General features: G+C 44.7%; 2 protein-coding genes across 2 annotated transcripts in view; both read right to left on the bottom strand.

Annotated features, from left to right (window-relative positions):
* The window catches only part of LOC135911766 (arylsulfatase B-like), a 36,169-nt gene extending 29,575 nt beyond the window's left edge, over positions 1-6,594 (bottom strand). Inside the window, exons 1-2 of the mRNA XM_065444109.1 lie at positions 6,439-6,594; positions 800-911 (exon numbers count right to left, since the gene is read on the bottom strand). Coding sequence (XP_065300181.1) covers positions 800-911; positions 6,439-6,586 — 260 coding nt within the window. The 5' untranslated portion in view covers positions 6,587-6,594. The remainder of the gene's footprint in view (positions 1-799; positions 912-6,438) is intronic.
* A 3,791-nt stretch (positions 6,595-10,385) lies between these two features.
* The window catches only part of LOC135911786 (beta-alanine transporter-like), a 69,527-nt gene continuing 57,037 nt past the window's right edge, over positions 10,386-22,875 (bottom strand). Inside the window, exons 11-12 of the mRNA XM_065444123.1 lie at positions 21,128-21,252; positions 10,386-10,745 (exon numbers count right to left, since the gene is read on the bottom strand). Coding sequence (XP_065300195.1) covers positions 21,162-21,252 — 91 coding nt within the window. The 3' untranslated portion in view covers positions 10,386-10,745; positions 21,128-21,161. The remainder of the gene's footprint in view (positions 10,746-21,127; positions 21,253-22,875) is intronic.

The following is a 22,875-nucleotide window of genomic DNA, read 5'->3' as shown; positions in this document are numbered from 1 at the left end:
ATGTCCGGAGAAGCAGCTGTCGCCCATCCCGCCATCTGCATTCGAACGTCGGGTCGTCCTTTTCTCGAATGAGCCCGACGCTCACCTTACGGAATCTGAGGTCTTAATAACCTGGGAACTACGTTGACCAGAGCTTCCCACTGTCGCGAAGACGCTCGTAGGTGAGTGGGGGTCACCACTGGTACCATTTTGCCAGAGAAGGAGGGAACGTCTATGCCGCAAGCTAATTGGTGAAGCGCAGCGCTACTGTGCCGTGGACTGCGTGCCTCTGCTTCCTCATAGGCCGACAGGCGCCACTGACCCGAAAATCTGCATGCGCGGATTTTTGTATAGTCGACAGTTTTGCAAATTTAAAATGTCATATAACCGGGCCCATAACGGGCACGGCCAGAGCCTGACCTGAGCTTGAAGCTCTTAGGCCCGAGCCCGCGTCAAAACTTGCTTACGCGGCCCGAACCCGGGTTTGCGGGTAAGCCCGAGCCCGTGCAGTGCCCTAACAGGATAATGCCTGCAAAATCAAGCATGGAATAAGTGTGCGATGTAAACCACAAATAAGATACGCATACTCCGTCAAATCGCTCAATACTGGAGTACGTTTCTGCGTATCTTCTGCTGTTAAAATTTGAGGGCAATACTGACCGGCAACACTTATCAAATTATACATTTTTATATACTCAAACGCTTATAAAAAGGCAAATTTGAATGGCTGTTTTTACTGAATTTGCTGAAACAAGAAAAAATGGCAGCCAAGTCCATTATGAATCAGAATCAATGCTCACCCACGTCGGGCAATACTAACGGAGTGCAAACAGGCTGTGCGTAGTACTGCTCCAGGATCACTCCTTCCGAAGCAAGTCGGGCCAGATTCGGGCTGAAGAGGCCCGCATTGTGCCACGGGACGTCATTCCAGCCTGCGTCAGGGCAATCGCATAACGTCGAGTTGTGTGTGCGCAGCCCAGAACAAGCAGTTTAGCTATAGACACTAGTAGATGGACATCGTTGGACATCTACTAGTGTTGGACATCTACTAATGGACATATAATTCATAGACGTTTACGTTCCCAGTTCCATGACTCTGCGCAATAAAGAAGCACCAGCAGCGTTGCGCAGTCGCAGTATGGCTGCTGATGAGAAGGCAGCGGCTATTCTCCTTACACTCATATACCTTTTACCCCGTACGGAATCGCCAACCGGACGTACACCTGGTTTACCTCCCTGCCCTTTCCTATATTTTTCTTTCTTTTCCCTCATTCCTGTCTTCCTACCAGACCTCGATATCCGTGGAGTAGCGAGGCAAACAACTTATATTTAGGAGATACTTCTAGCAAAAAAAATATTTTGGGGTTGCAATGTAGCCCCAGAAGCATAGGATATACAGTTCGACGCTCTGAAACAGTTCAAACAAATATATTGTCTGGAAGCAGTCGCTACAAGCTGACGGAAGCGACATATGTCGAGTGTGGGAACGCCTTTGTGAGAAAGCGCACAACCATGAAAGACGGACCGCAAAGCAAGCTAAAAAATTTTTTTAATAGGCCAACCACCTATTTTCTCAAGTCCAGATAAAGAAGAATTTAAGAACTCATACCAGCGCTTTTATTTATAAAATAGATGGACTCCTGCTATTGGTTTCATACAAAACAAACATGATAATAACATTATACCTACGTCCGGCATGTGAAAGTGATGTAATTATGAATGCGCCTAATTTTTCCCAACTTTTCTTACCGCAGCTCCTTACACCCTAATCTTTAGGTTACTCAAGGACGGTCCAAACAACAACTATTTGACGAAACAATTATGTCGTTGATAGAGAGAGAGAAATAGAAGACAGGAAAGGCAGGGAGGTAAACCAGACGCACGTCCGGTTTGCTACCCTGCACTGAGGAAAGGAGGCATATATATATATATATATATATATATATATGAGAGAGAGAGAGAAAGAGCAGTTTCGCGCACATTGGAAGGTTCGCACCGAATCTACACACGGTTCCCAAGACTTGTCGACTTGAGGTATTTCAAGAGCACTTTCGTGGCTTTCTGTGCCATCGACGCGAACGGCCAAGGTCCAAGGATCTTCATTACAGAAAATGGTCTAGAGTCCAGCTGGTTCAGTGCTGTCCGGAGAGCTTCGCACTCGACGTCGTATTGGGCACAGATACATAGGATGTGGTCAATCGTTTCTGTCGTTCCGCAAGAGTCGCACATAGGCGTATCCCTCATTCCAATGCGGAACGAGTAAGCCTTCGTAAATGCCACCCCGAGCCAGAGGCGGCACAATACTTTCGCTTCAGAGCGGGAAATTTTTCATGGCACTTGTAGCTTTAAGGATGGATCCAGCCTATGAAGATGACACTTCGGAATGTTGGGAGAAGACCAGTATTTGTGGGTCATAGCTTTAGCCACAATATGAAGCTGTCTTGCAGCGTCGGTTCTTGATAAGGGGAATGGAACTGGTCGGGAATCCAGATGGGCACACCGGGCGGCTTCGTCGGCGAGGTCATTACCAGCAATACCGGTATGTCCACGTAGCCACTCGAATATGATTTCGTGCCTTTTAGCGATAGCTTGATGGTGATCTTCTCTTATTTCATATGTCAGCTGCTCATGAGTCCTATGATATATGGCAAAATGCAGACTCTGAAGTGCTGCCTTAGAATCGCAAAAAATTACCCATTTTTGAGGTGTCTCTTGCAGGAGATATTTGATAGCAGCATGCAGGGCAGCAAGCTCTGCCGCCGTTGATGTTGTCATGTGGGACAGTTTGAATTTGATTGTGGTTTTCGTAGCCGGAATGACCACGGCACCTGAAGTGCTGGTAGGTGAGACCGAACTATCAGTATAGATGTGCATTCGGTCCCCGTATGTCGCATTGATTAATAGCAGCGTCATCTGTTTCAGAGCTATTGATGGGTGATTGCCCTTCTTCTTTACACCCGGAATACTTAGGCGCACCTGAGGCTGTTGGAGTCACCACAAGGGTAATGAAGGCCTTGTTGCTGGTATGTATGCTAATGGAAGACAATCTGTATAGGTGATTGTAACTTCAGAAAACGTTGCACGCGGCCTTTGCGATGGCAAGGACGCCAAGTGATGATCAGGGACACGGGAGAGATGACGGATATGCGTCCTGAGACAATCCACGGCAACGTATGTTTGGATGTGGTGATCTTTGGCGAGCACGGTTGTTGCAGCTGTTGATGCACAGCGAGGAAGTCCAAAAGACATGCGCAATCCTTGGCCCTGCAAGCTCTCCAATGAACGAATATTTGACTTGCATGTACAGGACAAAACTGGAAGGCTGTAGTGTAAATAGCCCAAGAATAGAGCTCTGTATAACTGAAGCATGGAGCGTACAGATGTGCCCCATGTTTTCCCACACATAAATCTCAGTACCTGAGCAATAGACAACAGTTCTTTCTTCAGGTACGTGCAATGAGGGCTCCAGGAAAGATTTCGATCGATTATTACACCCAAGAATCGACGAGTCTTTCCATACGTGATAGAGTGTCCAATAAAGGAGACTGGGTATGGTGTCATAGGTTTACGCGTGAATGCAATCAATGGACATTTCTCAGTCGATACAGTCAAGCCTTGTGTTTGAAGGTATGCTGATGTCAAAGTTGCTGCCCAATGCAATCGCGTGTGAACCTGAAGGCGAGCTACCGCAGACGTCCAAAGGCAGATGCCATCTGGGTATATCGAGAGGTAGATTGTTTTAGGTAAAACTTCAGCTAGTCCAATGAGTGTCACATTGAACAACGTGGGACTCAATACCTCCTTGAGGCATGCCGCAGTAAGTGTAATATTCAGCTCTGGGGCCATCTTCTGTTTGTACAAAAAACGATCGGTGAGTTATAATGTCGGATAACCAGCGATAACCAGCTAGGTCGTTGAGAGAGAGATAAAAGGAAGACAGTGATGCTAACCACTCAATAGTCCGGTTGGCTACCCTGCGCTGGGGGAAGGGAGAAGGGGAATAGAAAGAAGGGAGATAAAGAGAGAGATGGCATAGGGAGACGCGCACGGAAACACTACAGAGTCAAAGGCGCTCACACGCGCCAGACATTCTCAGAAAGCACAAAAGTGCTTTCATTGCTTTCTGGGCCGGTGATCGGTGGGGACGGTGTTCTAGTATTGTCTGTTCACTCAGAAGACGATCATCTAGTTTCCTGGATGCGTTGGAGATGGATTGTCTTTATGTTTCAAACTGAGGACAGTGGCACAATAGGCGCTCAATGTTGAAACTTTGTCGTTTAAACATGCAAGTTCTTTTACGGGGTGCTGTAGGGCTAGAGCGGATGAAAGCTGTATCGATGCGGGCTTTATATTCGCGACTCTGAGCATATACCGCGTACCTTGCATGCGTCTAGCGGCGTAGATCATCATCATCATCATCATCATCATCATCATCATCATCATCTGCCTATTTTTATGTCCCCTTCAAGACGAACGCCTCCACCAACGATCTGCGATAACCCTTGTCTTGCGCTAGCTGATTCATAGTTATGCCTCCAAATTTCATAATTTCTTCACACCACCTAATTCTCTGTAGTCTTCGACTGGGGTTTTATTACATTAGTATCCTTTTTTTAAATCTAATGAACCACCGGTTATCTGCCTTACGCACTACGTGGCCCGCTCAACTTCATTTTTCTGAAATCAGCCCCTTTTCTTCGTCGATATAAGTCAAGGGTTGCCCTGACTCTATTGGTAACTACCTTGGTGAAAATTTTATTCTAGAAGCAAGCTAATGGGTCTATCGTAAAATTCTTTAACGCCTCCCTTTTTATGGATTAGTATAATGTTGGCATTTTTCCAACTCTATGGTATGCTTGAAGTCGTGAGGGCTTTAGTATAAACAATCGGAATCTTTTCAAGTATTATATCCCTTCCATCTTTGATTAAGCCGACTGTTATTCCATCTTGCCTTGCATGCCTTGCAAAGCCCTTCTTATTGCATCGTATATACGCATCCTTAAGTATTTATCTATAGGTGCACGAATCTTATGCAACGAAGTTTGCGTGGTATAATTATTTTTAGCGCCAAATCACTAGCTATCAGTAGGTCAATGAGTTCAATTTCGAACTGAGCGTTTACTCCATTGCGCCAATAAGAAAGAAAATTGTAACGAAAAAAAATTCGAATACACAAGTGTTAATTCGAAAGAATTGCTTTCCACTGCAATACTTTAGGTATTATTTGGTAATACATTGCCAATTGACAAGGTGAAGTTTTAATGTCACATGGACAATGATGTTCTTTTACGAATGATCACTTTTTTATTGATTCAAATAGAAAACAACCTGTAAATAGCTCGCAATGGATTTATATACCCTCCTGTACCAAATGAACATATGTATCTCTGGCTTACTATTGTTCTGCCCTATTTAAACACACAATCGTGTGTAGTGAGCTGGACCGCTGCTAAGCTCGGAATATGTGTCCTAGACTCACAACCGTGCACACAACATTTCGAACACCGAGCAACGGAAGAACGTGACTTGAAGTTCCAATGAGGTTCCATTCCGCTTTCATAGGATAGTTTGCTCATCAGTTGTCGCCCTCTCGCAATATTCAACTGCTTCTGTCATATCGCTAAGGCATCACGACGACATTGGGAATATCTGTAGTGTGTAAGTGTCCCTGATACCATTGTGTTTGACGACGTGGGGTAATGTGAATGGGACGGTCATGTGAACGATAACGCCTCTTGAAAGTCTGTTTCTGTGTAGTACCGATTGCACTAGTTTAGACAACAAGAGTCCGCGAACATCGGAAGTATTAGATGCGCATCAAAGGGCTCAAATGCTAGTGCTATTCAGAGAAAAACAGTGTTAGTGCAGCGAAAAGATTAATCCTTTTCGCAGATATGCTATGACACGCGTGTTCCCAAATAAGTGAAAGCGAGAAGTGGAAAAGCTATGGGGAGTTCAAACCAGCTGAAAAGGGAATATAATAATGATCAGTGTCACCGCAATGTGACACAGCGAAACCTATAGTTGTCGCAGTAATTACCCAGTCCCGGCTAATTGGAGAGAGACAGAGAAAGAGAAAAAAAAGGAAAAGCTGGGAGGTTCACCAGGAAAAGCCCGCTTTGCTACCCTGCACGAGGGAATAGCGATTTAAATAGATAGGAATCGAGAAATGTGAGCAGCGAAACGGACGTCGGCGCTAAATGGAGATAGAGCGATAGAGCAACGGACCCCCGATCGCTCACAGATTCTTCCTTCGGAAAGAGAGAGAGAGCTTTCGGAAGTTTTCCTTTGGCAAAATTCCGAAAACGTAAAGCTTTAGAGTATGCCGTAGAAGATTAAGAGCGTAACATTAACTTCGCACACACCGAGGCTCGCACAAGGCCAGCATGGTATGCCAAGCTGCGCCTCGTTGCGTTGCTAGTTAAATGGAAACAGCCTTTGTGACCGTTGTCCACTCACCAACGTCGTCGGCGACGATGAAGACCACGTGAGGCTGGCGAGCGCCGCGAACCGCCGTTCCGGAAACAAGCAGCGCAGCAGCCAGCTGCCACAGTGCAAGCGAACAAGGCACGCCTCGCGACCATCCCGGGCTGCCGCCGATCGCCATCTCTGAGCCGCGGCCCACTACTCCACGGTGTGCTCAGGAACCGCCGATTACGATAACGACGTTTGTTTTCAGTGCCTGCGCCGGATAAAGGCGCGATGATTCCTTGCGAGCGCGCCTTCGTTTCGGTCGATAGTGCGACTCCTGCCGATATGTTGTGTCCGTGTTGCAGTCGCTTTAATGCATAGCCACAGAGAGAATTGTGCGCCACAGAAGGTTCTGAGCCAGGGTGTCCTGAAACCATCAACTTAAGTATTTGAAAGAAATTAGTAAGTAATGTTGGTTTCCATGGAACTCGACAGCCTCCTCCTCTTGTTATTCATCCGTCAGAAGCGCCCCATTCTAAAATGGTGTTGCTGTTTTCGATGAGTTTATTCCACTTTGCCCGACCAGTTGACAACAGGCAAATTCCTAGTGTTGCAATATCTCATCTCCACCTAAGAAAAAGCTTCTTACCACCTCTTCTTAGGCAGGCGTCGTTTGCACTTGCGACCAGAGTCAAGAGTCATTGCTTTCAACAGACGTTGCTGTCAACAGCAATTACTTTCTTGACGATTTGACCAGCATCTCTAACTTGGCCAAATCTTTTACAACTCGCTGCTGCACAAACTTTATCATCATCCGCACCTTCACCGTATCTTCGAACCAGCGACAGCCTTCTTTCCACGCACAGACCATATCTTCAAGATAAAACGCATCAGTTGTCGCTCAGCTAACTATGCTAACTCCTTCGTTCCCCGAACAATTGTTGCATGGAATAACCTACCATCACACATTGCTACTCAAACCAATTTCGCAACCTTTCAGGAACTTTTACGCAATAGTTACGTGCAAATATCCATCATGTACTGTTTCTTCATACGTTGTTCAGTGTATATATTGTCTTGATCATTTGTCTTACCCTTCTGCGTGCACATTGTACAAGTGTATTCATGTCTCATCAATTTGTCAAAGTGACAACTGAGTTTCGAGCAACACCTCGTTTTACTTCTTTTACACTGTGCCTATTTAATTCCCATTACTTTGTTTTCTCAGGCAGTTTTGTATTTTCTATCTGAGTTTCACTTGACTAATGTATTTTGTATATTGTTTTACTTGTGTATTTTGCTAGACATCGTACTTTCGTATAACTTTTGTGTTTTTTTTTCTAAAAATGTTTGTATAACTTTTGTGTACTTTAGTTTTTTTCCGTAACGCGCAAAGCTCGCATTTTTTCATGCATCGGTTCCGCCTATGTAATACCCCTTCGGGGGCCTTTAGGGGTATTATGAAATAAAATAAATAAACAACTAAGCTGTTAAGGGGGAGCTTCGTAGTCGTTTTTTTGACTGGTGGTGAAGTCCGGCGTGCTCGGTATCAGCCAGCAACGCAACCTGCGCCAGAGTCTCAAATTTTCGCTTTAAAACGCAATTATCAATGACTATAAAATAAAACTTACTTCTATACCTCACTCAAGAAGACAACTTCTTTTTTGCTCTGTTTTTTTTGTAATTCTTTTTCTTTTCTCGCGCCCAGTTTTACCGGCTCCACGTGGGAGGTTAGCTAGGACTTTGCACGGCTGCAACAGTGGAAACTGGCGGCGTGGCAGCATCAAATCTCAATCAAAGGAGAGCTCAGCCTGCGTGGGTGCTCGGAAACGGCAGTATACGGCCAGGCCATCGGTAATGAATCGTGAATATAAGAACAGCCAGCAAACAGAACTTTAGTACGTCCGCCTTTGATGTACCATTTGCTGAGATTGGCATACAGTGACAAGAATACTTGAAGCGCTTGGCGAACTACTCCGCGATTTGACGTGTCGTCGACGTGTTCGTCGCTGTCTCTGTGAGTAGAAGCTGCTTCTACTGGCAGAAGCACGCGTAGAAGACACGCGGAATCTCTCGAAGATGATGTATCACCTGAAGTGATCGCTCGAGAAGTTCGCCCCAGATTACCACCTACCTTTGCTCGTTGTGCGCCACCGCTTTGTGCCGATGTCCTAACTGCTCTTTGTGCCATGCGCTCAGTGCCCAGGTAGCTTTCCACAAGGTTATTGTGGGTAGTCCCTCGTTACAAGTATTTAACAAGTTGACGTTGTCATTCAGGTGTTAGTGTTCGTTCTTGCATGTCCTCCACTTGCGGTAATGAAGAGGAAGGGCGTTCACTGTCGGCTGAATAGGACGAATTTTGTTCTATAACTTTTTTTTTCAGAATTACTAGCAAGAATCAAACGTTTTCTATCGCTCGAGTCATATTCGGTACGTGACCTTCATGACATCAAAAGCTTGCAGCGCGTGGGGATGAAGATAACGAAAAGACAAACACGCAACTTCCAAGTAAGTTTATTTTAACTAAAATCAACTTCATACGGAATCGATGAGAAAAAACGCATGCGCACAATTGACTCGCTAATACCGAGTAATATGAGTAGCTTTCACTCTTTCTTCGTCATGTCAGATGGAGATGGATGTCATGTCAGATGGGCACAATCGTCACGCAATTGTTTTATCGCAATTGAAGCTTATAAAATTTCATGAGATGACGTACAGCTATACTTCCTTATCTTTTCTTTTCCTTTTTCCAGTGGAGGTCGGCACCCACACACCTCGCAGCGACTGGCCAGATGACCATCTTCACCGTGACGCAGATTGCCTTCGTAGTTCACGCAAGCAATCGTTGAAAGACATTCCTGGCTCACCTCGAGCATTCCTCTCCGCAAGTCTTCTTGGTCTTCGTAGTGCGCAGCAAAGTTTTTGAAGACATCAATTACCATACATACGTCTGTCGAGTGATCATCGTATTCTCTATTTTCTACTATTGGCATATGGGCGAAAACACAGGAGAACGACGATTATTCAAGACCTACGTGGAAAAAAAAATACAAGAGGCGGATTTGTACTGGCCGCTTCAAGTGCCCGTTACAAAGCCAACTCGGCTAGCATTGTATTACTGCTCCGTCAGCCACTGTTGCGGGTGATTGAAGCTGCCGGAGGCATCGCTACTGTACAGAGAACTGATTAATGAACTAGCACGTAGCTATTTGAAACGCAATTCTCTGAGCGATAATCGGCGGTAACCAAGTAAAGCACGCTACTTTAGACCGCACATAGTGTGCTTTCTTTTCTTTTTTTTGCGCAGGTTGCCTTGCGGCATAGGTGTGTATAAATAAATGCGCGGAAGACCTCTCATGTACAAACTGCACTAGTGGCTTCGCTACCTTATCAACTTATCGCCCTAGAGTCAACGCATATAAGTGCCTTTTTGATCCGCTCGTATCTTCTCAGCTCTTAGAAGCCTCTCTCGAGTACCGCTCGTTCCTGGGCAGATCCAAACACACGTGCGGTGAATGTCAGCTGTAGAGGCTGGAGCAGCACACTTCGAATAGTTCATGGGGTTTCCATGTCTTGGACACCAGGCCATCTTCGACATTACACAAATACAAATTATTAACTGATAATCAAGTCATTTTCTTTTACCCTCTTGCATCATCCAATCTTTTGTATGTTTCATATAAATAGAAAACTGCCTGTTTCCGATTCGAAACCAGTTTGTTTTCTTGGAATATTCCTATTAAACTTTATTCAAAAGTGAGTATTAACGCACGGCTGCTTAATTTGACACAAGTGTCCAGATCTATAATTTCTCTGTCGCTTGTACGGCACAGTCGTGATCACTCGGGAAGAAATCTCAAGCTAATGATACTCTGAGTTCAACAAATTTCGTGGTAATTAAGCTTGGGAAACTCTCATGGTCAACGCCATGTGTGCGTGCATGGTACACAACATCAAGCAGACTGCAGTAACTATTTACAGTGACGCTGGCATGACATGTTTTTCATTTATTTATTTTTCAATTTATTCATTTTTCTTATGAAAAAAAAAGATATTTCTGAAATGTTGCCATTCAGCTCCCAAACACGACATTTGGTTACGTAAAGCACACCGTAAAAGCACACCGTAAATAAAGAGGAGCCCATAATTGTTCAGTTTCTTGCTGCATCATTGGCCCGAGGCGTACTTCGCCGTACAGCGCGAAATTTGATTTGTAAGTACGTGGTAAGTTCAGGGCACACAAATGAATGAACACAAGATATGAAGACGGCACAGACAAAAGTTTCTCTTTTGGTTCTTCTTTGTGTCGTCTTGTCTTGAAGTGGACGATAAAGATGGCAGTGCGGACGTTCCTGTAAACAAACCACGCACATATCACTTTTTCTGGAAGTTCATTGCAGGCATTACATTCCTGACAGGCTACCAAAATTTGTAAGCAAGAGAAAGGTGCAAGCATGTGCAAGCTGTTTTATGGAGCCCATCTACCGCCTTCTACCGGCGAAATCAAGATATGACAGCGCGGTGTGTCGTGTAGTTGTTGCTCTTGATTTCAATAAAACTTACAGTACTTGAAGCAGCAGTCACTTTACTTGCGTAGCCCAGGCAAGAACCACGCTCGCTCGTCTAGTCACCATTATGCACGCGCCCTGCCCTCCGGCTTCTAAGCTCGCGCCATTATCTCGGCATGGCAGCTGCCGCCATTTTTCCAGGCTGCGCGGTTGCGTGTTACGACAGCGGCTTCGGGTTCTTCGAATTTTTATTTCGCCAGCCGAGAGGGGAAGGGAGACAGTTATCATTTTTCCTATGCCTTCGCCCCGTTGTTAGACTAAACGCCGCACACAACAGCAGCACATCAGGGAGTAACTTTGCGCCGATCCTATCTCTTTTGCATGCGTACTCATGCGAACGACAATTAAAATTTGTAGTCGGATATCTCGGAGCCTGCCTCTAACTTTTCAATACAAACATACCCGCTTACTGCAGCCAACAAAGCGTTAATTATTCAATTTTATTTAATTGGGCTGCCGACAGCGATAATTATCATATCACTTTGTGTCCCTCTGGCCATAGAACTTATGTGCACAAGTGGTCTTCGCGTGCCCCCCAGTGCTTAATTTTAAGGAAACCATAAAGCTTAATTTTGAACACCGTATATATATTCAAATCATAAGAAGCCAACAAACAACGACACACAGGCCAGCACAGGAGACATTACTTGTAGTTCTTAATTTAATTACAGAAATTATAAGTAAATGGAAATGAAAGTGGATGAAAAAACAACTGGCCGCAGGTGTGATACGAAACCAGGTCTTCGCATTACGCGTGCAATGCACTTATCATTTAAGCTACCGCCGGCGCCGTTTTCCCATCCACTTTCTGGGGTGTTTATGTCGGTATACTAGAACCAACCTTTCTTTATTAAACTGCATAAATAATTAAAGAGAGGGGAAATTTACGATAACCTTTCCCCTGTGCTTTCTTTGGCTTCATATGATTGATACCAGCTCGAATATGAAAAGCATGGCAGACAGCAGGCATATCTGTGTTCCACCAGCAAGACTTGCATTGGCATCTGGTAAGGTCAGCGATCGGCTACTTGCAGCTAGTAGAGCCTTCGAGATGAGAGACCCGATTCATTTCACTACCAGAAATGTACCGCCTCATTAGCTGCCACCTCTAAAATTATTTGCCTAGGAGGTCACAGCGACGGCGCCTTGCATCAAGAGAGAGAAGTGAAGGCTATTGCAGCCGCTCTAGCGTAGTTTGATCTTGAGTGCATTTCAAATCAGGCAACCGTACAACCAATGTGACTCCTCTTACGGATTAATCAAGATGATATAATCATATTTCCCAAGACCAGCGTCAACTTAAGTGGAAGACCTGGTTCATTAATTCGTCAAGCGCAAACAATTTATCAACATTGGCGGAACTCCATCAGATATGCCAGTTACCCCGAAAACAGTGCACATACTGCGGAAAGTACACTAACACACCACACATACTCTAGGACTGTTGCCTATCGCCCGCACCCTTCTTCCAAACTCACATCCCACTATACATCCGAATGATGGGCGCTAACTCAAGCCACTACACCGGATGATCAAGGGTACCTGGCGGACTTCATTAAGCTGGCTTTGACGAAATTCACCAGCGAGGCTCTGGACTGATATCCTCTGAAAACTTAACCACTTTACCAATTTAATAAATGAAGCTTTCTCTCTCTCTCTCTCTCTCTCTCTCTCTCTCTCTCTCTCTCAAACTGCTATATTAACTGTCGCCACATCTATACTAACGGCTAGGTCAGCTCTGGGTCATCTGCTAGGGGCATCTGCATTCTATCAAGACCATAAATCTTAGTAAGGATTTGCTTCAAGACGCCAGCAACTCCTGCAGAGTTGGCTGCGATGCGTGAAGGTTTTGTCTACGTCTTGGAACCTCCAGCTAGTATGTAAGCGATCTTAAGACTCACGGGAAGCCCTTCATAGTGCAAATTCATAACGCACGCAAGACGAGGAAGACACATCCCGTAGAGTGAACCACTGCGTTGCGCCGCAGTTGTTTCCCGCCTTCTGTGTCATCGCCGGCTGCATTAAAGCCAATCTACAGTTACAGCAGCCAATCTAGCGGCTGTAGCTGCTCATAGTGGCGTCTGCGAGCCCAAGCTCCTCAAATCAGATGCTCTTGGGTCTGCTGTTCCGGGGCGCTCCCGTCGATCGCTGCAGAGTGAACGGCAGCACACGCGTCCCTTCGTGACGTTAGTCCGAATTGTGACATGTCGCACGCCGCGTGGCACAGATAGGCATGATTGTGCGTGCTTTTTAACATTCAGTAGCGCACTAATACAGTGTGCCACACGCGCGCCATTCGCGAGGACTTGGCTCACATAATTTGTACTTAAAGCGTTTCACAACATCCATACGCCTTAAACTGAATGATGCTCTCAGACCTTGTGGGGGCGCTACTTCTGTTTTACGTGCCACGAAGGCGCTCTTAACCCCTCTGCGTGACATAGGCGTTAATCAAGTCCTCGAGCCGTATTATGTAAGGAGTCTTTTCGTGCGATTCTATTCATTTCTTCTCATCCATCCCGCTGAGTGGCCGCTCTCGGCGATAGCGGGGGTAGGAATTCGTGCGAACCATTGACGAAGAGCAAAAACAATTAAAAACGAAACGAATACTTGCATAATATTTCCCTTCAGTTTCAGTTTCAGTTTATTATCCTTTAAATACAATGAATTGGTAAAATACAATATACAGACGAGGGTCCCAAAGTCAAAGACTGCAACGGGACCCTCGGTTAATAATAACTGTAACGTTTATTCCGTTCGTCGGCTTCCTTTCATGCTAATAGCGCTTTTGTTTCACAAATTAGCTGTTTGGAGTACGTTTTCAGTTTTACTTCATATTATTCGTTATATTTTCCACATTGGTTGTACTTTTTCTTCTTTTTCCATATTTCACCGTAATCCTCTGGTGTAGCATGCCAACATGTGTTTTGCTAACATGTCCAGCTGTCGTTAGTTTCTAGTCTTACTCTATTTCTCTTTCACCCTCTGTGAGCGTCAGTGTTGGCCTCGACTCAATAAGGTCCCGATGCACGCAGGGCCGCCAGTAGCCCCATTGCCTACTACGCCGATATGTGAGGCTAGCCACAGGAAAACATGAGCGAATAAGGGCGAGGACATTAAGATGATGGTGGACGGAATTTCTCGTAATGTTTCGCAGGATGAGATTGTACATATAGCCTGCGAGAATCATGTTTATATCTCGCGGTCACTAAGTATAAAGACTCATCCAACTGTATCTTGAAGCTCCCAATGCTGCTAGGCAAGCATAGAGCACGTTTTGATCAAGACTAGAAGGTTCATAATTCACAATTTGTTTCGCACAAACTATAACAACACCACATCAAATAAGACAGGTCAAGTGCGTTCGACACATATTGTACAGTATGAACTAAGTAGCCCAGCAGTGCGCGTAGCAAAGAAAGTGAATATTTAGCTTGAATTCTAATAAAGCGATCGCAATCATTATGCTACAAGCTCGAAAGGAGCACAGCGGCCTATTAAGCGTGACACTCGTATTCTTCGGGGCCTGAGGTAGGTTAAAAATTTCGCGGGAATTCGCCTACAATGATTGCCTAAGTTGCGCGAGATCACACACACACGCGCGTGCACGCACAATTACAATTCCGCACAATGTAGAATTCTGCACGCCTTGTCAACTGTTAACGTGGCGCTGAGGATATATAGTTACTCGCCTACCGTACTTCTGACCTGGCTCGATTCCTCGCACGGGTGTAAATTTTCTTTTTTTTTACGCGGTCATCATTTCGAGGCCACACTGATACCATCTACGTCTTACCTATTCGCGAGCCCTACTGTTACACGTATTCCGTGCGTCCTTGTCAAATGCAGGTTGTAGACTTTGCAACCAACCTGAGACTATAGAACACTGTTTTGTTTTTGGTTGTCACGTGTTTTGTTTTGGGGATAAATTACAACAAACCATCAAAAACACTTTTCCTACTACCTTTTACGCTATCCGACACTTTCCATTCAAAAAGACCATCAATATTCTACCATATAGGCTTTTTTTATGTTACTGGGACTTTATTAATTATGGAGGAGCCGCATGATCGACACACACGACGAGTCACTTCGCTCGACAAGGTCTGTCTTCCGAGAAGGGGCTGCTAAGGTGCATAGCGTGGTCGAAACCTTTGATCCCGTTCCTGAATGGCTTATACTTCTGAACAGTTGTGTTTGTTTGCCCACTTTTTGCTGTTTTATGAGACTGTTAGATTAGCGCGCGTTTTTCGTTCGTCCATCTGTCTAAATTTAATCTAAATTATGTACGCTCTACATTACATTATTTCTATGCAATTAAGAATACTGTTAGCGTGGCACCGAGAATAGCTATTCGCTTACCAAGTTTCAGTTAGATTCTTCGCACGGTATTAAACTTTCTTAAATTCTTTCTTTTCCTGTGGGCACCGTTTCGGGGCCAGACATACCCAGAGGCCAAAGGGGGACAGAGGTAGGCAAGGAGTGCTCTCACATCAAAACACTGCTGAGGGGCACAAAACGATAGGAATGACTGCACTATGTTCTCGGCATTTTTAATGCAAATGGCAAATCAATGTATGTTGCAAAACACAATAGAGCGAGTTCTGGTGTGCCATAACTTGAAGATCACGTTCACGACAAATCGCTTGTGTTATCACTTGCACAAGTGTCGAATTCCGCATGCCTTGAAGGCCAACCTCTCCTTTTAACTTCACGTCACTGGGCCGTAGGCTCCAGTCAAATATAAACGAACGTGTCCGAATGTCTGCCGCCGCATGTCCAAATGTCTGTGCCTAGCTTCCTCGCTCAAAGTTATCGTTAGGTATTCATTTATGAGGGATTTATTTATTTATTTTTCTCGTAATAGTATCTCATTTTATGCATTCAATGCATTCAGTGCTCTCAATGCATTCACCCCGTTCAGAACGGCTCACGTGGGCGCGTATAAAATGTGACCAGACGCGAAGTAGAAGCCTCATCACGGTGACAATGTTTCGACAATAGCGCTTTCCCAGAAGAAAACGGGTCTTTCGAAGCGTTGGCACTTGGCGCCTTAAATGTCAAGAAATCTTCAAGACGGTCACTAAAGCTGTTGTATATCAGCTAGAAGACACGTTCAATAGAAAAAAACGCTTCATGCAGCTTCTAAACAGGATGCATCGGTGTGCGTTTCATCACTTTTCGCTTGCAACAGCGTTAGGCAGGCGTTGTGCCCCTTTCGGTGGCAGTTGCCAGCCTGCTCGCTTTCCCTTTCCTGTTAAATGTATATATGTTTTCAAAACAAACAATAACAATAAACGGCGTTTCCCGCGGGTACGTGCGTACTAACACGGGCAGTGAATAAACAGCAATCGTTTTAAACCTCGTCAAGTGCTAATAATGTAATCGACAATTGACAAAAAAAATAATTGGTCGTGCTAGCTGTTCAAATTAGAAATGAAGAGTGCGCGCATACTCGAGCAACGCAAGGTATCGATCCATAAAACGTATAGTTCATACTGCCCTGTTTGATTAAGAAAAGCATAAATAATTGGGACAATGTAGCGGCTTAAGCTGCTGCTTCCACTTCGCAAGTGAGCAGAAAGAAAGGCTGCGCTTGCGCAAGCGAATTTCCACTGGGCTGTAACGTCAGCAGTTTTAATTCCAATAAGAAAAAAAAGAAGATGAAAGAAGAACTGACGTCGAGACAAGTGTCCGGAGAGCGCTCGGGAAAAAAAAAAAAAGGAGGAGGGGGGGAAAGCGGCCAGTCGCCTGAAATAAGGCTTTCTCTTTGTCGTTAACTAACGTTAGCATTCTCAATAAAGCGATGCGCAGAGCAAAGCCCAGAATGAATGTTTTCTATGTGGATACAATTGATGTCTTTACATTCAATTCCGTGAAGCTATACGTACAGCTTTGCAGGCATTGCGTGTAGATTTTTATCGCGTGCAGCGCCGTTATTTGTTTTATCAGTCAATCCACTGATGCGGGAAGGGCATGATTCTCATGATTCTAAATGGTCGTCCCGATTCCCTAATGGTCCCGGCAATTACTCGTTTCATTTGTTGTCCAAGGACGTCGCGGTACCGCGGTCGAACAACCCCGCACGCATCCAAAGCCTGCAATCGCCGATCTCCCAGTACTGCGCGTTGTTGGTCACGCAGATGATTGCTCTAATTGTTTGTTTTCTTTCACTTTCCGTCGTTTTCTTTACAGCTCGGGGAAGATTCAGTTTCGAGAAATTGATGACAAATAATCAAATGAACAATGCGGGGCAGGCGGTCGATGGTTTATTGGGCTACTAGCGACACCAGGATCAATCCGCATGTGATTAAAACAGCCCACCCACGCCGGCGATGGCACAACAGTGGCTGTGGCAGCCTTCTTCTCCTGCTGAGCACATTTTCGCGTGTTTCGTGCCCAGACGCGGTGGGCACATTCTTCTGATGCAGAGTGCAATAAAATGTGCCGGTTTACGGACATTTGGTGCGCATTAGAGAGACCTATGGGTGGCTGAAGTTAATCGCTGAGCCCTCAACTATGGCATACCTGTCTTGGTTTCAAAGACATGTTTAAAATCAATCAGTCGTAAATCAATGTAGCTGCACACTTTGATTGTTCCCCCTTTTCTTTTCTATTAGCTGCAAGTAGACAAAAAAATCAATGGTCACTGTGGCCATCGATAACACCCCATGTACAAAGAGTTAGACAGATGGTTGGTGTATATATACAAGTGCCGCTTACGCGTATATATACAAAGTGAACTCGAAGTGCATAGTACATAGCACATAGTACGACAACTAAAAAAAATGAAGAAAAGAAGAGACAAAAAAGTTATATAGTAGGTTTTGTCGGCACTGCCTAACACAATGCAAGCTTAAATTAAATGTCGCGCAGCTTCCAAATCATTGAGACATACCAATAAGTAAAGCTGGTAGGTTCTGAAGTAACATGCTCTCAATCTGCAACACCTCAAACCAAACGCTTTCGTGTATCGGACAAATTGAAAAATCTGTGTTTCGAGCCCATGCACACTGTGCTTCATTCTGTAAGCCTTTATTCGTTGTTACCGTTTTCTTTTTGGTTCTGTGCGCCAACATAATCTCGGATTTTCTTTTTGTTTTTGTTTTTTTACTTGCGGTGAAGCACGAAGAGAGAGTGAGAGGGATGAATTTTGGCATGCAGCCGCACTTTCTTCGTCGATAAATTCTCGCGGTTCGGACAGGCTCTTGAGTTTTGTAGCCTCACACCAGAGCGAACCAGCGCCTATGGCGCGGCTTCAGGCTACGCGCAAACGAGCCCACGTGCGCGCTTCGAGACGACCCTTGCATTCCGAAGAGAGAGAGATACGTATCGCACTGTGCCCCACATTTTGTTATGTATACGCAGAAACAGCCTGAAGCATCCCGAATTGTGCATGGATGTGCGGTCGGAAATCGAAATGAAGTTGCGACAACGCGGTTGGTGCACGCACGCAGCCTCACTTCGTTGAAAGGCGCAGGGCCAGCATGAGGTCCCAGCGGGCAACCCTGTATCAGGCGCAGAAAGCTTCAGTCGTCTTGCCCGAGAGCAGTTTACCGCAGGATCTTTGCGTGAACAGTGAGCAACCGTGGCTCACGTATAAATCTACGACGACCCCTTGCGCAATATCGTAGGTTTGACCCGAATGTCCTATACCGAGCGTCCTTCAAGGCGGCATTCCTAAGAAATGAGAAGATTACACTTATCCACTCGCGGAAATCGTTCGACCAAAATTCGCTCGTCACGTCCAGGCGCTTATGAACGTCACGAAGCGTATACCTTGTCCATTTGCTGCCAGAACCCGCCGCGGAGACTCAGAGCCCGTGGCGTTCCGCTGCAAATCCCGATATCGCAGGTTCGACACCCGACCACGCTGACGTCACTTCATGCAGGCGGAATGCCAATACGCCAGTTTACATATACTTTAGCACACTCTAAACCACACGGTGATTAAGATTACCCCGGAGTCCTACACTACGTCGTCCCTCGGTGCCCAGATATAGAACGGTGTATAAATGAATCAATTAGTTCTAAAAACGAGTACAAGACTGGTTTCCGGCGCTTAAGTCGGTCTCGCTCCCTCGAATAAGCATGTAGGGCAAAATCTACATACTATATACCTGCATTGACCTGGCGCAGCTTGCACGAACATTTAATAACGAAAATAACAACTAATTAAGAACGTGTTATTAAATGCTTCATATAGACAGCGCCTGGTCCGCGCACGAACGTGTTCTTAAATTCGTTATTATTTTCGTTATTAAATGTTCGTGCAAGCCGCCCCTGGTGTGCTTCAGTGCGCATAGGCGGCATTGCCTCACGCTGCAATGACTGATCCCGTAGTGCCCTCTGTGGAGGACGCTGCGAATCACGACTTCATCGGCGTCTCCAACATGGCAAAAGATGAAATCGTCGTTTGTTCGCAAGTGAGCTGCAACATATAAACAGTGCACAAGAGCCTGACTTATGCACTGTTGTACCATTTTCTATTTCAAAAAGATTAGTTGCTTTACTTTTTTTCGTTCTTTTTCTTCTTTTTTTGTGATACTGGAGGTTTTGTTGAAACAATGTTGCTTTGCCAAAAGAAAAGCTCGGAGACTACGAGGTCAAAGACCAACAAAGGTGCCAACTCGCAAATAAAGTTTGATCGTTACAAACAGATGTATTTTAAGCCCACATATGAGATAACTACAAGAGAGAGAGAGAGCGTGAAAGCACCAAACTCATCTGCCATCGCAAAATCTATCCATTCGAGATATCAGATGTGCACATCTCTTTCAAGTGTTTAGTGCTATGGACGGCGGACTAATGCATTTATCTTATTGCTTATGTAAAGAATCTCATTAATATCCCCCATCGCTTGGTCGTCGTACTTTGCAAGGATGGCGTGGTCACCTAACAAAGGTGCGCAGCCGCGGTTCTTGCAATGCGAAGCAATGTAAGAAATGTATCCGTGGTTTTCTTGCGCCGAAGCCAAAACGTGAAGCTTTTACCGACTATTCAACCTTCCTGTCTTTATGAATATAATATTGTTGAAAAAAATGCAGATTCTTCCATCAGAAAACGGTATTAAATTTGACAGCTTCTCGTGTGGCCCTGGTGCTGGCCTGCACGTACCCTCTCCATAAAATTACTGTAACCTACAATAGTCAAACGAGTGCTCCTACCTTTTTGTGTGCGTTTTTCGCCCTGCTAGATTTGCACCACGAAGCACGAACCTTGAGAGGAGTTCACATTTTCCCTGTCTCTCTTTATTTCTTTTCTTATTTATGTTTGTTAGCTCGGCCATGCATGTTATAAGGTCGTAGACGTGAAGGTGCGTGTAGAATAAGAACAGGAAAGCATAGCAACAAATTAAAAGACGCCATGCAAAGAAAATACCAGAAACACGACGAAGTAGTACAAAAGTACCTAAACTGTCGTGCCCGGCAAGGTAGCAATAAAGATAACTGCATCGATTAAACCGTAAGAGCGTGAAGGTAGAACTTGGACAGAAGAAAGAAACGCTTCGTACGTTTTTATTTTTTCCAAGTTCTACCTTCGCGGTGATAGTTTCATGTCCAACCAACAGCCCAAACGTGAGCTTTGTTTAACTGTATCGAAATAAATTGCACAGTAAAGCATTTCTTTCTCATCGTCCTCATGTAAGGGAAGAAGTCAGGGAAAAATATACATTGCGAAATTAGAATGGTGGTTTACTGGCATATCAGCTCCTCAATATCTACAAAAGAAAAAACAATTAAAAGGAGTATGCAACAGAATACGTGTGCCTGATCCCGACAGCATGGAGCGTGGTACCCTTATAAATATGGGACTAAATCATAGGTAAGATCGCATGTGAGCTTATCAGCAATATGACCCGTCTCGAGAAGAAAAACAGGAAGATAAAGGACTTTCCGATGTTTCTAATTTTGATACGATAATGTCGTATTATAAATGGCGTAGGCTGCACCAACGTCACATTCACGTAATCTGTGAATCTGATTTATGCAGGAAAATTGATGCTACAGAAACAAATAATATAAATTGACATGCTAATTAACGAAGCGAACGCTATATGCGTGAGCGGAAATGTTCGGGATTCAAAAGAAATAAATACCTTAGCGTCCATTTTTTTTTTTACTATAAGCGCGCAACAAACCTATATCTATACAAACAATACCGACCTGTAGGACGCGAAGTATGTTCGCATTTCAATCCTCAAACCACGGTCACCCTGACGACCTCAGCCAAGCGTAGGCGACCACTGCAGCGACCGTCGTGCTTCCTTTCTTCTTGTCTTTTCACTAAGCTGCAAGAAAAGAGATGTCAAAAAGTAAGAATAACAAGCAGCTGCACTGTTTGCTGCCTACAGTCACCGTATTTCATCCACCATACAAAAGACCGTTTGTTAGCTTTCGGCCCATCACGTCCTAAATCGCAGTATGTGATTACACATATATCATCATCGGCCTATTTTATGTCCACTGCAGCACGAAGGCCTCTCCCTGCGATCTGTAATTACCCCTGTCCTGCACCGATGAAATTAGGAAATTTGCGGGAGCCCGCAAATTTCCTAATTTCATCGCCCCACATAGTCGTCCATCGCCCTCGACTTCTCTTGGCACCCATTTTGTATCCTTAATGGTGTACCGGTTACCTAGCCTACACATTACATGGCCTGCCCAGCTCCATTTTTTTTTCTCTTAATATCAATTAGAATATCGGCTATGCCCATTTGCTCTCTGATCCACACCGCTCTCTTCCTGTCTCTTAACGATATGCCTAACATTCTTCATTCCATCACTCTTTGCGAGGTCCTTAACTTGTTCTCTAGCTTCTTTGACAGTCTCCAAGTTTCTGCCCCATATGTCAGCACGGGTAGAATGCATTGATTGTACACCTTCCTTTTCAATGATAATGGTAAGCTTCTAGTCAGCAGCTGACAATGTCTGCCGCATCCGCACCAACCCATTTTTCTTCTTCTGTGAATTTCCTTCTCATGATCAGGGTTCCATGAGAGTAATTGACCTAAGTAAACGCACTCTTTCCCAGCATCTAGAGGTTGACTGGCGATTGTGAAATCTTGTTCACCTGCCCGGCTATTGATCCTTATCTTTGTCTTCTGCATATTAATCTTCAATCCCGCTCTTACACTCTCTCTGTTAAGGTCCTCAATTATTTGTTATAACTCGTCTCCAGTGTTGTTGAACAGGACAATGTCATCTGCAAACATAAGGTTGCTCAGATATTCGCCGTTGATCCTTACCCCTAAGCCTTCCCAGTTTAATAGCTTGAATACTTCTTCCAAGCACGCAGTGAATAGCCCTGAAGAGATTGTGTCTCCTTGTCTGACCGCTTTCTTTAAAGGTATCTTCATACATTTCTTGTGTAGAATTAAGGTAGCTGTGGAATCTCTGTAGATATTTTCCAAGGTATTTAGGTAAGCGGTCTGTACTCCTTGACTGCGTAATGCCTCTATGAATACTGGTATCTCTACTGAATCAAATGCTTTTTCGTAATCTATGAAAGCCATATAGAGAGGCTTATTGTACTCTGCGGAATGCTCGATTACCTGATTAATGACGTGGATGTGATCCATTGTAGAGTATCCCTTCCTGAAGCCAGCCTGTTTCCTTGGTTGACTTAAGTCCAGTGTTGCCCTCATTATATTGGAGATTATCTCGGTGAATATTTTGTATAATATTGGAAGTAAGCTAATGGGCCTATAATTTTTCAATTTTTTAACGTCTCCCTTTTTGTGGATTAGTATAATGTTTGCATTCTTCGAGTTCTCTGGCACCCTTGAAGTCGATAGACAGTTCGCATAAAGGGCTGCTAGTCGTTCAAGCATTATGTCTCCACCATTTTTGATTAACTCGACTGGTAGTACATCTTCTCCTGCCGCTTTTCCCCTTTTCAAGCCTTCCAAGGC

This window comes from Dermacentor albipictus, chromosome 1, assembly GCF_038994185.2.
Source record: "Dermacentor albipictus isolate Rhodes 1998 colony chromosome 1, USDA_Dalb.pri_finalv2, whole genome shotgun sequence".
NCBI lineage: Eukaryota > Metazoa > Arthropoda > Arachnida > Ixodida > Ixodidae > Dermacentor > Dermacentor albipictus.
This window is presented reverse-complemented; position numbering and strand designations above follow the sequence as displayed.